General features: G+C 36.7%; 1 protein-coding gene across 1 annotated transcript in view; it reads right to left on the bottom strand.

Annotated features, from left to right (window-relative positions):
• Positions 1 to 6,847, bottom strand: part of PIN1 (peptidylprolyl cis/trans isomerase, NIMA-interacting 1) — a 33,302-nt gene extending 26,455 nt beyond the window's left edge. Inside the window, exon 1 of the mRNA XM_032210231.1 lies at positions 6,742 to 6,847. Coding sequence (XP_032066122.1) covers positions 6,742 to 6,799 — 58 coding nt within the window. The 5' untranslated portion in view covers positions 6,800 to 6,847. The remainder of the gene's footprint in view (positions 1 to 6,741) is intronic.
• Positions 6,848 to 13,552: the final 6,705 nt, after the last annotated feature.

Below are 13,552 nucleotides of genomic sequence, written 5' to 3'. Positions count from 1 at the left end.
CATACAAATAATCAGAATCAATTGTGAGCGAATACTTTTGGCAATATAGTGTATGTGCTTCCTACAAACACCCCCAATGAAACTGATTGAAGCGGTAGTTTATGTCTTTCCTACCTAATCTAAGGTCCACTGCCCTTTTTGAGGGTCTCATCAACTTCATCCAATTATTACTTTCTCAGCCTTCCCTATTCATACAATCCATTCACGTACTTGTTCATTTTCTTTACATAACTAAACCTTCTCGGTGTAGATATCTCTATCATCATTCACTTTTGCATTCAGTCTACACGCACACCTAATTCTAATAAAGTTGACAGTATGTCATAAAATGGGCATTTTGGTGGCAAAACTATACTTAACTGGAAAAAAGTAACCCTTATTTTTTTTAAAAAATAACACATGTTCTTATATGCAGAGCAGGTTATAGTAATAACAGTCACTTGCTAACAGCAAATGAACTATATGGGAGGTAGATGTACACAAAGTTAGACACTGTGACCAACTTCAACCCTCTTAACTCTAACACAAGCAAAAGTAATTAAATAAGCAATGGGATAAAAAAATTAAGTGGTTGACAGGCCTGAACCTTGTCTAATTGCAGGAAGGGTACAGAACTGACTTCAAGCAAGGATTTACCTCAACAATTACCATGAAAAAAATATAGTAACAGCAAAGTGCAATATTTTGATTGCACTTTGGTCAAAAGTTTCTTCCTAATGTAAATGGAGAGCACAAACTTAAATCTGTTTAAAAAGATCAACAAAGCAAAAGTATTTTTGGATATGTTAAAAATGTAAGAGCAAGGCAATGTTATCTACAATACATTTGCTGGATGCACATTTTTGCACTGTCAATCTGCTTGAAAAAGAAGACAATTCACAGTAAAACATTATAATTTATAAATCTGAAATTCCTTATTTCAGATAATTTTGAAAAAGGAGTACCTTACCTACAGGCAAGGGCAATCTTTTAGAATGTGCATTTTAAAAAAAATCTGTGAAGATATCTTAGCTCCTCATGCCGTTTGTTCCATTACCTATTACCTGTGGTGGCAAAGTGCCTATATCTGATATTTTAATGATCAACATTCTAAGTGTACAATTAAAATCATGGAATGATGGAGCACAGATATAATGTGGAATGAGAAACTACATTTTGCTCCAAAAATTTTTTAATCTTACTATATCTCTAAAAGAATCTTACAGATTCTAAGTCAAATCCCAGGATCACTCCTTTTAACTAAGTTCCAAGAACCTTATCATAAAATCACAAGATAAATACCAATATATCTCAAAAAGTTATAGGGAAGAGGTGACACAATTTTGCACAATTTTTATTTCTTTAGGTATCACTATTTCCCAAGTGTTAATCCAAAAAAACAAAAGTAAATGAACTTAAATATGGAATTCATCCTGAATACTTTATAAGAGTGTACATTATTTTTTTCCCTTAAACCTTGAGAAGAACATCAGAAACAACTTCTCAATTATTTTTGCCTTGTTCTAATGCAATTTTATCATTTTTGAAGGCAGCACAGCACACCCATGATTTTCAGAAGCTGCAGTGAGCTCCAACAAGCTACTGATGAATGTATTAGCTTTGTTTTCTTCCCATATTCATAATTATTTTAAAATTTCTAATATAGGAAGAAATTAATACATTTTGGGCAAGTTCTTATGCTATCACATGTATATATTTAGGGACATTTGTAAGAGAACTTCATTGTGGAAGCTGAAGGAAGTCCAAAGACAAGAAATCAAAATATACAAATGTGCCTGCATAGTTCTGGCAAAGATATGAAACTCAAGAAAACAAAAGCTAAACCATTAGTATTATAAACCTAAGAACAAGGCTCAATTTAGCTTTAAAAATATTTGTAAAAACTAAAAGGAAAAACAAAGTTAGAAGCTATCAAAGGTGTGGGGACTAAGCCATGTTTTCAACAAGATAGTTTATGCAGAATTATCATCTGTCTGAAAAGGTTAGATAGTGCACCCAATACCTGACTCTTTGGAAATCATGTTCACCTGAAGAAATAATGGAATATGTGACATTTTTCAGAGCCATGGCTATCTATGATTATCTGCTCGTGACAAAGCGTGAATGTGTATCTAGGCACAATTCTTTATAGTAAGGAATTAGCCAGCAATCTGCTATTTTTCAGCTGAGATCTAGAAAAATTTCTAAGAACAGTGTCAAAAATTTATCAGCAATATCAAACTGAATAATCTAAAACACTGCCAAATTTGTGACTGGTGTTTGATTACAGTATGGCTTACTTTATAAATGCAAACTGTGGGAGAGATCTTGTAGGGCTCTAATAATAGGGAGATTCTGTAACAATCTGAAAATCCGTTACATAATTGAAGCTTATTTCACTGGAGTGTCAATGAAAAGCTAAAAAAAAAAAAAAACCTCAATGTGTAAGATAGCCTCATCAAGATTGCCTCGTGGTAGTTATTAGAATGCAATATTGGGGTTCAATCCTGACAGGGCTCAAGGTTGACTCATCCTTCCATCCTTGCAAGGTCTGTAAAATGAGGAGCCAGATGGTTGGACACAATATGCTGGCATTGTAAACCGCTCAGTGTCATAAAGCACTGTGCTGAAAAGCATTGTGGGGCAGATGTAAGTCCAAGTGCTATTGCTATGAAGGTGTCAAGATTAAGTTAAACTGTATTTCAGTTGTTATGAAATCAGATGGCTACTAAAAAATAAAGCCTCAAACCAGTTCCACCTGATTTCTTAGGAAAATACGCTAGCATAATTGCCTATATGACAATCAAATAAAATAGGAAGTTGGGTTCGGCCAAAACCAGGAATGCATTTTTATTGGTTTGCAAGCTGCAGGCAGTTTACACAGCATGTCAAGTTTCATGTCCGAAACTAGGTGGACGCAATTTGCTTGTTGGATGTGTGAAGAGCTTTAAGGTTATCATTTTAACCCCCTCTCCTTTTCAAAACTGGAAAAGGGAAGTTCTTTAAAAAAAAATATTCTATGCACTCTGTAGGTCACAGAAGAGATGTCACATACAGTATATTGCCAAAAGTAATCGCTCACCCATCCAATCAGAATCAGTTGTGAGCGAATACTTTTTGCAATATAGTGTATTTTTCAATCCTGACTTACCGGTATACATAATAGTGCCAGAAATATTCTGACCCAAAGAGGAAAACCTGGTAGATATATGGATATATGAGAAACCTTGCAAAATAGGAAGTGTCCCTGGGATATAATTATATTCAGATATATTCACATAACCCATTATAGGTTGGGGGGAATGAATCAGAATTAGAAAAATCCTATAAACCTGGGTATCATCTTCCTCCTACATTACAGAGTTAAATGGTCCCAAATAAATCATGGCATTTGTAAATGCTGCACGCCTACTTATACAACAGCTATTTATAATTCTAGCCAAAGTGGTGTCATGGAGCTGGTGCTCATTGTAAATTATATCACTATCAAATTTAAAAATTTCTATGCCACTCAGAGTCACTATATCAGTGAGATGGGCAGCATAAGAAATTTAATACAATAAAGTGAAATCTGCAGGGGAAATCCAATGTGATCATATTTAACTTCAAAACCGGCCATCTCAAAATGGGTATATTAGTTTAAACATAAGTCAAAGCAGACTTACTGCACGATATTTCCAGTTCTCTGAAAGAAAAAAGGTTACTTACAATATAATGAACGCAATGTCAGCTTTAAGAGATGCAAATAGATTGGAGAGGATGTCACTATGGTTAATGAACAGTCCTGAGGCAAAAAAGGCTTCCTTTAAAAAGTGGAAGTCTAAAATTAAGAGGAGCAAAAAGAACTCAATGCCAACAAAAGCAAATTTTACTTTTTAATAAAGTAGATGAAAAAGCAAAGCAATTTGGAAAGCCTAATTACAAGTTTCAACAAAATGCTGCAAAATGGAGTGCTCACATTCAGAATTTTGCTCATCCAATATAACAACCCTCTGTTTCCTATTTCTCTTTCTGACTGATACACAGTCTACAAGCATGATTGGCCCATGTTCAGTCATTATTCATTGGGGGGGGGGGTGTTTTTTGTGCTCCATAAATCTTCAATGCATCCTACCTTTATCTTTTTCGTCCTCCATTTCTTAGCACAATTTTTTCCCCGTGGACAATGTGAGCCTGTTTCCTGCTGAGAAGTAGCTTGGCTAAATGCCTCTGTACTTCCTGATTTGATCTGTAGTCCTTCCTCTTTCTATTCTTTCCTGGGACTACACACATGTAACCCTTTCTAATGCTGTATGGGGAGAGGTTTCACCATTTGCTTTCTCTATCTTTTTTTCTAATTCTGCAAATATTAAAATAATTTTGAACAAATTGTTATAAAATATGCATTTTTTCAAGTTTGGCTTATTAATAATGAGCAAGCAAACTTCAACATCTCTAGATCCATCAAAAGTGGAGGAAGAAGAATCAGAATAGCTACACAATTAAATTATAAGACTAAAAAGAATACTAAGCAAAAATACAAGCAGCTCCATGACTGCAGAAAATGCAGAGTCAGCAAAGCCTTATTTCCTAAAAGAATATCAAACAGATGCAACAGAATTACATTTAGACTTAACAAACATACTAAAAACGTAAAAATCTATAAATTTAGATAGCATATTATAGTTAAAACATGATCAAACTACAGTATTTGGGGGTAAATCCAGCTTCCAATCTATACCAGTTATAAAATCTCAAATGGATGACTATTTCTCAAGCTAGCCTACCTTCTTGCAGAGTGGTTACAAAGATAAAATATGGGGAGGAACCCTGCTTCCACCTTGGAGGAAAATTGGGGAAGAAATGTCATAATGCAATGTAGTTGCTATAATCCACCATTATTCAAAAGGTAAATACACTTTTTGCTTTTTATAAAAATATATAATATCTATATGATATATATAAATCCAAAAACTGTTTTAAGATAAATTGATTGAAATCAAAGTCAAAGGCTGAATACCCCGAAACAGCACTTTGTTGAGCAAGAATCCGTGTAACTTCTATGAGAACATATTGCCTTAAAAACCTTTTAAAATTCAATTAGTGTTAGAAAACATATATAGAGTGGCCAATTACTATACTTCGCCAAAGGCATCTATAAATATGTGAGGAGAGAATAAATCTTTTTAATCAAAAATGGTTTAAGTAGGAAGTTGAGGGTAGCAATGAATGGCTACTATGCATCATTAGTATCTCAAAGGATAGTTACATGCTAGAGAACAAGGTAACAGATAAAATAATTTGTAGAAAACAAATTATTTAACCTAGTGAAATCTTCCCATTGTATACCTTCAAACTGTTGAGCAGGCATGAAAATGGCAAATGAGATTCAACACATTTACAAAATCCTATCTTTCAGTAAAATAAGATGACCAGCTTGGTGAGAAATAAATAAAAACTAGATATCCAAAAAATAGGATAATGGTGGAGAGCTCAAAAGAAGTAAAATCATTGTGCAACAGCAGTAGGAACCTTGATGATAGGAGTAACTGTAAATTTTTGCAAAATGATGAATATGGAGAAAATTAACGGGCATTTTCTATTTTTTAGAAAACTAAAATTTGAGGTCACACAACAAATTGCCACAAGCAAATGCTTCACAAAATGCATAACTTAGGGAATTCACAGTTCTAAGTCTAAGAGTTTTAAGAGGGGATTAAGCAATTTCACAGTGAAGATATTGTGCTTTTTTTAAATAAAGGAGAGCGTCCATATTCAGAAATCATGCTGGATACTGTTTGTATATTTGGGACAGGAGTAGTGGAAAAGCTTCAAGTTCTGTTGCTTTGTTTCTTACATGCTTCCGAACGCCTCCCCCTCCCCAAATTCCTAATATTCTGATTACTGCAGTGGAGGAATTTTTCCTCTGATTCATCAGAGATCCTTCCATGATTTTTCAGAACAGCTCCTCCCCTCTCCCGCCCCAGAAGCACACATAACTCTATTTTGAATTCACAATATCGGGTCGAAAATGTAAACTGGGAGGGTGCCAAATGACATTCACTTACATAATTCTGTAGTTTTTAAGTCCTGAAGGCACCAAGATTCCTAATGAAACGGGGGGGGGGGAATCCCTTAAGGGCAGGTAGGGGTGGGTGCTTATTTCATTGAAACGAATAAGAAAAAACGATGATAAAATTAATTGGAAGTTTATTGTTTTATTTTTTTCAAAACACCGTCAAAGAAATGAATAGCTATGGAGAGAAGGAGGGGAAAGCGGGGGCGGGGGAGGAATGGAGCAAAAGGGGAGGGCAAAAGAATTCGGAGATAAACGGATTTAACAAAAAGAAGGGAAGGGGGGGGGGGAGGAAAACGCGATGTACATGATGCCCGTTTTCAAAAGCCTGCGCTGTTTTTCGAGGAGCCGTAGCAGCATGCAGCCCGCCCTAACACGTAACGCCTCATACTGAACACCCCCTCAGAAAGCCTTCCATCCAAATTCAAATCCCTCCGTTCGATACCGGAGATTTTCCTCCCCGTCTTCAACCGTCTTTTCACGGGAACTCTTCTTTTCCAAAGGGGGGGGGAGGCCGCCACTCCCTCAGGCAAAAAGGCCTCACTGACCCACCCCCACCGTTACCACTACCACCCCCGGTGTGTCAAGGCCTTCTATTGTCGCTTCAGACGGGGACGTGCACGTACAAACTTTCTCGCACCCCACCCCCCACACCCCGCGGGGCACCCCCAGATCCAGCCCTCATCCCTTCCCCTCCGCGGCGGTACCGGAGCTGCGGCTCATGCGCTTCTCCCAGCCCGCGGGGAGCTTCTCCTCCTCCGCCATCTTTCCTCCTCTCACAGCACAGGCAAGCGCAGATCCGGCCACGCCCACTTCTCCTGGCAACGCCGCCACCGCCGCGCGCGCTGAATAGGCACCACGCGCCGGGCTATCTCGCGACAGCCAGCGCTTCTTCCCCTGCCATTGGCCTCTCTGGCGGGAAAGCCTCCTTCCTATTGGCGGGTTTTGTGAAAAAAAAAGAAGGGATGGAATCCCGCTCGGAGGAGGAAGGCCTATCTAACCTGTCCACTATTTCAGCCTCATTGAAACCCAAGGGTGTTTATTTTTTCCAAGAGGCAACTGGACATTCTGGTTTTTCTTTGAAGACGTTTCGCTTCTCATCCAAGAAGCTTCTTCAGCTCAGGAAAGTTCTTGGATGAGAAGTGAAACGTCTTCAAAGAAAAACCAGAAAGTCCAGTTGCCTCTTGAAAAAGCACCTTTGGGACAACCATGACCTGCATGACTGAGAATCTCCGTAGACTATTGGTAGAGGCAGTGGAGGTGGTGGTGGAGGCTGCAGTGGAAGGTTGAAAGGAGGATGAATCTTTAAAAGGCTAGGCTCTGTTGAAGCCTGAGGTGCAAAGATGGAAAATCTTCATAATATCAACAAATCGGATTGCATTCTCTAAATTGGTGACCCCTGTGCCATTTTGAATTGTATCCTGAAATTCTCCAGTCTTAAGCTGGAAACTGAGACTTCGAGCTCGAGGAGAATTTGCCTGTAACGAAATCGAGAACCATTGCATTAATACCAGCTAGAGATGCAGGCAGATAAGTTGCTCACTTCTCCAATTCCAAGATTAGCGACGGGCTGTTTTGAAAGTCAATCTCTGAACTGTAACTGTGCTAAACTTAAGTGCTGTAAGAGGATAGTATTAGTCTTACTTGAGCCTCATGACTATTTCCAGTCTTGGCATCTGGGTCCTCCATAAGCAGCAGAAAACAGCCATGCCAGGCTTTTTATTATTACATTTATAAGCTATTTTCTTTCATTATGGCTCAGCCTGCGGAACAATTGTCAATGTAAATTTCGTAGGTAAATTTTTAATGTCAGAGTAAATGTTTAATGTCAGAGATCCATTTGCAGTTTGGGTCTCTAACAAAGATCATTTTCAGCTCTTCTACCGTGAAATTACAAATAGTGCTCAATTTACAACAGTTCATTTAGTGACATCATTGAAAAAAGTGACATGACCATTTTTCACACTTACAACCATTACAGCCTCCTCATTGTCATGTGATCAAAACTCAGACGCTTGACAATTGACTCATATTTATGATTGTGTCCTGGTGCTTATCTTTTCCAACCTTCTGGCAAGCAAAGTCAATATGGAATCCAGATTCGTTTAACATTGGTGTTACTAATTTAACAAGTGTGCTGATTCACTTAACAATTGTGGCAAGGAAGGTCATAAAATGGGGCAAAACTCACTTAACAAATGTCTCATTTAGCAACAGAAATTTTGGCCTCCATTGTGGTCCTGAAATTGAAGACTACTTACATGGAGATGGTTGAAGCTGAAACGTTCTCTATTCTTACTTGTGAAAAACTCCAGGAAATTCAGTCTCCCACAGTAACAAATGCAGTCTCTCGACTTCTCCCACACATAGGCTTGGACCACATAAAAGTGAGTATATTGTTGCCCATGCTTAAGATGCTTGGTCACTTTGGGCAGGGTTGTCTAAAAAACAGTTTGGTTTGGGTGCAAGAGACCTGAAATGGGAAACACAAAGAATGACCAGCAACTGAGTATCTGAAGAATTGCTTGTGCAGCTGGGTAATAACATCATTTGCCTAAATCCAGTACAGCATAGTTGAGTGGTCTCAAACTAAAATATTGGGTGCCTAGGGGAATGAGGTAATTAGCCCAAGGGCTGCAATATTAAGTGTCAAATTCTTGACATAAAAGTCTCTATAGGTGGATCATGTTTTATGATATGCAATCATAAGGTTATTACGGTAAGTTAAAAATGTTGCAAACTAATTGGTTTTGCCCAATAGCCTTTGGAAGATCATGTTATGTGTCTTTGCTCAATCCTTTGCTTTATTTCATTGTATCTTCACATTATGGTAAAATAGAGGCAACCGTTTTCTTTATCAGATTTCAGAGTGTGCAAGAAGGGAGAACTTTAGTAGACCTGTGTTCATTTGTTTAGCTCCCATTCTGGAGTCCAAAGTGCATTCCAGGTGCATTTGATACCAAAAGTAGGCTGCTCTCACAAAATGGCAGATTATTAATTATATGGCATCAAGTCATTTTTGACTTCTAGCGATCACGAGTACACTTCATGACGATCTATTCCTGTCAAATTTTCCAATGGTGCTTTCATTGCCACTATAACTGAGTCCATTCATCTTGTTGCTGTACATCCTCTTTCCTTTCACCTCTTCCACCATTACAGCCTTTTCTAAAGAGCTGTGCCATCACCTATCGTGCCCAAAATAGGATAATTTGAGCCTAGTCATTTGTCCTTGAGGGAGAACATGGTGATCACAGCGATGAATCACTGAATTGATTTGTTTGATGATCCATTACAGGCAGTCCTCAATTTATGAGCACAATTGAGCTTAAGTGAGAAATTTGTTAAGTGAGTTTTGCCCCATTTTATGATTTTTCTTGCCACCTTTGTTAAGTGAATCACTGCAGTTGTTAAATTAGTAACCCAGTTGCTAAGTGAATCTGGTTTCCCATTGACTCTGCTTGTCAGAAGCTTGCAAAAGGTGATCACATGACCCAGGGACCACTGCAACTGTCATAAATGTGAGTCAGTTGTCAAGCATCTGAATGCAAATCACATAACCACGGGGATGCTACAATGGTGGTAAGTCTGAAAAATGGTCATGTCTATTTTTTCAATGCCGTAACTTTGAACGGTCATTGAGTGAACTGTTGCAAATCAAGGACTACCTGTAATTTATTTTCTTGTCTGTCCACCATATTCTCCAACACCAAGTTCAAAGGTCTCAGTACTCTTCCTCTCCTGCTTCTTCAAAGTCCAACTTTTGCTTCCATACAGTGTCACAGGAAATGCCATAACTTGCACCATTCTAGTTTTTGTAGATATAGATAAATCACAGTAATTTGAATATCTTTTCCAAGGCTTTCACAGCTATTCTACCAAGTATTAATCTGTAACAATTTTTATGCTTGTTCCTTCACTGTTGATGGTTAATCCTAAAAGGTAGAAACTATCCACCATTTCAGTATCTTCATACTAGTAAGCATGGTGATAGGCATTGCAAAAAAGCTGCCCTTAAAATAAATCCACAAGAGGATGCAAATTTGACCACTTTGCAAAAACTTGCTTAGTTTGCATATTCTATGGAATGGTATTCTATTAAAATGGAAGAAGTTTGGTAGCACATTTTCTCAGTTGTGGCTATGAAAGGGGAAGCGATGTGATGGACTACAGTGAAGCAGCGGTTTCCCAGGGAAGAGGAAGCACATTTCAATGACAGGGGGAGGCAAGAGACAACACAGCCTGGTCTTGGATCAGAAAAAAATGGAAGAGATTTGGGATAGTCGTAGAATTTCTCACAGTGTATTTGTTAGGGTTTAGAGCAGTATAGACAAGATTCTCTCTATATAGTGTAAGTAAATAAAGACCTGAACTTTGGCTGGATTGTTCTATGTCAGTTCTTGGGCTGGGCCTGACATTTTCCAACTACCTAAAATTTGTTGGTAAAAAAAAGGTACCAACAGACTCGATTTTTTTGCCACCATAGGTACACATTTCTCCTGTTATATTTTTATTATAACATTTTGTAAATTACAGTAGATCGCAGGATGGTAGTAATAAGTGACAACCGCTAATGAGAATATGTAAACAGGATTGGAAACTTAACTGAAAGCTAAGGAAGGGAACATTGTACTCTGAACAAGCTCTTTACTAAGGAATGTAATGGATTTCTCTTTTCTGCAGAACTCCATATATTACTATGATGAATCCTAATTCTAAATTATTTTACTGCTGTCAATAATTCTCACCAATAAATACATGTTAGAATATAGAAATATACAGAAAATATTCATAGCCCTTGTCAAGCTTAATTATAAATCTTTTTATTTTTGTGGAATTTAAAGGGCAAACTGTTCTGTCTTTTGTCCCTAAAATATAAGTATACTGGTACTGATTATTAACACCAGGATAGATGGGGAGAAATGTTCTAGAGGCTAAATAAATGGATCTGGACTGTTGCTGCCAAAGTAGCTTGTTCCTAGGAGAGGCTCACAAAAAATTTCCTTGCTCAAATACTTGAAAAATAGATTCCATCTATCAAAAAATGTCATTTGGCAAGGCCTAAAAGGCTTTTCTATCAGAGTGTGCCCTCTGGAACATCCTGCCCTTCCAAGATCCAGTTTGGCCCTAACATGCTGGCATTTCATAAAAGCTTTTAAAACATCGCTATGGGGTTAGAAGATTACCATGATCTGTGAGATTGATATGTCATCTTCAGTTGTCATTATCTGACTGCCAATGACTCTCCATGTTTATAGGTTGTGTATTTGTTGTGATTGTGTTGCATTGTTTCAATTTTTTGTTTTAAAGTTACTTTAAGCCACCCATAATTATGTATGTGTGTATGTCTATGATACAGATATACCACCCATATATACTTAGTTGTCAGTCCCACCAATAACCACATACCTATATATGCAGTATAACATTCCCCTGTAATCAATAAGAATGTTCCTTAAGTATATATTAGAATATGTATTGATAAATCCAAAATTTATTTTTCTAAGCAACTCCCATTTAAAGATGGGAAATATACTAAATGACTAATATTCTCATGTTTAGGTAGATGTAAATATCCTTTTTGCAGTTTCATTAATTAATTTTTGTGCATGTACTACATTATTGGGTAATTTTTAACCCAGTAATTAGTTTTATGGTTATAATCTAAGCTATTAAAAAAGAAATAAAAATATATACAATCATATATGAAATCACTATCCCAATATAATGAATGCATCAAAAATTAAAACCAGCTTGTCAAAAGTTTTTTAAATTTATATTTATTAAATATTGTAGTTACAGTAATAAAAGCAAATACAAATTAAACTCAGAAAAATGAAACTATAAAAATGCAAAGAAAAAAAGATTTTTAAAAACCTGTAAAGTAACTTCCAATCTTTATAAAAAAATAATAATAATTGATAACTCTTTATCCCCTGTAAGATTACAAATAAGTATCTAGTGTTCCCATAACCCATCTCTTAGCTATATGTAAATTCATGAATCATCAACTTTTCAGTCCTGGTGTTATGTTAGAAAACTAACTTTGTATTCCTTCCTTTCATTTCTAACAATCTTATTCCTTAATTCATTCAGACGTTGTCATAAGATTTGGCCTCTTCAATTTTTCTTCCTTCTTCCCATCACAGAGGCTTCTTCAAGGCTTTAGTAAATCTCATTTTTAAATACAATAAAAAGTCATTATCCAAGTCATTGTCTTGATTTGTCATTTGTATTTCCACTTTGATTTTCAAAGCTTTAACCAGCTTCTGGATATCCAATAAAAAGTCCTTATCAGGATCACTTCCCTGGCTTCTCATTTGTAATTATCTATCTTATAATCCACACCATTACGGGTTCTATTATTTCTGCATTTTTTGGACATAAGTCTAGCCACAGCAGCAGACATTATTGCTGACATTTCTGAAAACTTTAGCTACTAATATTTGGCCCAATTTTTGAAAAAAAAATGAATTATTTCTAATGTTAAAGTATTTTGTGTCATTTTAGAAATTCCCACATTAATTGAAGAACACAGTTTATACTTTTTTTTCTTTTTCTGCCTGGAATTTTTAGACCTAATATCCAATTTTAATTCATAAAGCTAAAGTTCTTATTTTGAATTAAGAAAGGCAAAAACATTCTGGTTCCAGTGAGATGGTGTTTTATTTAATTATTCAAAATCTTATAGTAAAAGCCCAAATCCCAAAGCTGTCTGGACCTTAATTTGTTTATACCTTTCTTCGATCAAACTTATTTAACCTTTTGCTGCTTATTTCCAATTCTTTAATTTTATTAACATAGTAAAAAAAAATTGTTGAAGGGGGAAAGTAAACTCACCAATGGTTTCCCAAACTTTTCATTTTGAATATATCTACTAAAATAGTAAATATGCAATCATTGAAGATAATTAGAAAGTAAGGATAATGAATTTGGTGCCTTTTAAAAACTCTACCACATTTGTGAGCAAGATGGCTGGTTCCTTCATTTCCTGGCTTTCAGTCCCATGGGAGACTGTTATCCTGCAGTCTCCTCAAAAGGAACAACCATCCAAAGCATATGTAGGTGATCTCCTATCCCTCAGGTGTCAAACTCAATTGCGTCACATGACGTATTGAAATGTTTTTGTCTTTGCGGAGCTGGGGGAGCGTGGCCTGCACATGACGCATCTGGCCCATGGGCCACCAGTTTGACACCCCTGTCCTATCATATCCTTATTTAGGGACGTTCCAAAGAACCTTTACTTGTCGGTTCTTCAGTCTTCAACTCCATTCTGTCATGCCTCCACCTGAAGTCCCAGATTATCAAATTTTATACTGCCTAGGAAATGAATGATTTAGCCAGATGCTGGAAATGCAATATAGATACAATATACGTCTTCCCAAGGAGACATTCTACACTTATAGAGTCCTCTCTAATGCACTACCTTTTCTCTGTATACATATCTGCTGCTATATAATGTACAGAATGAAAAATGAGATAAGGTTTTGTCATCTCTATCTTGATGACAACTCATTC

This window comes from Thamnophis elegans, chromosome 2 (assembly GCF_009769535.1).
Source record: "Thamnophis elegans isolate rThaEle1 chromosome 2, rThaEle1.pri, whole genome shotgun sequence".
In the NCBI taxonomy this organism is placed as follows: Eukaryota; Metazoa; Chordata; class Lepidosauria; order Squamata; family Colubridae; genus Thamnophis; species Thamnophis elegans.
Note: the sequence above shows the minus strand (reverse complement) of the source record. Positions and strands in the feature narration are given on the sequence as shown.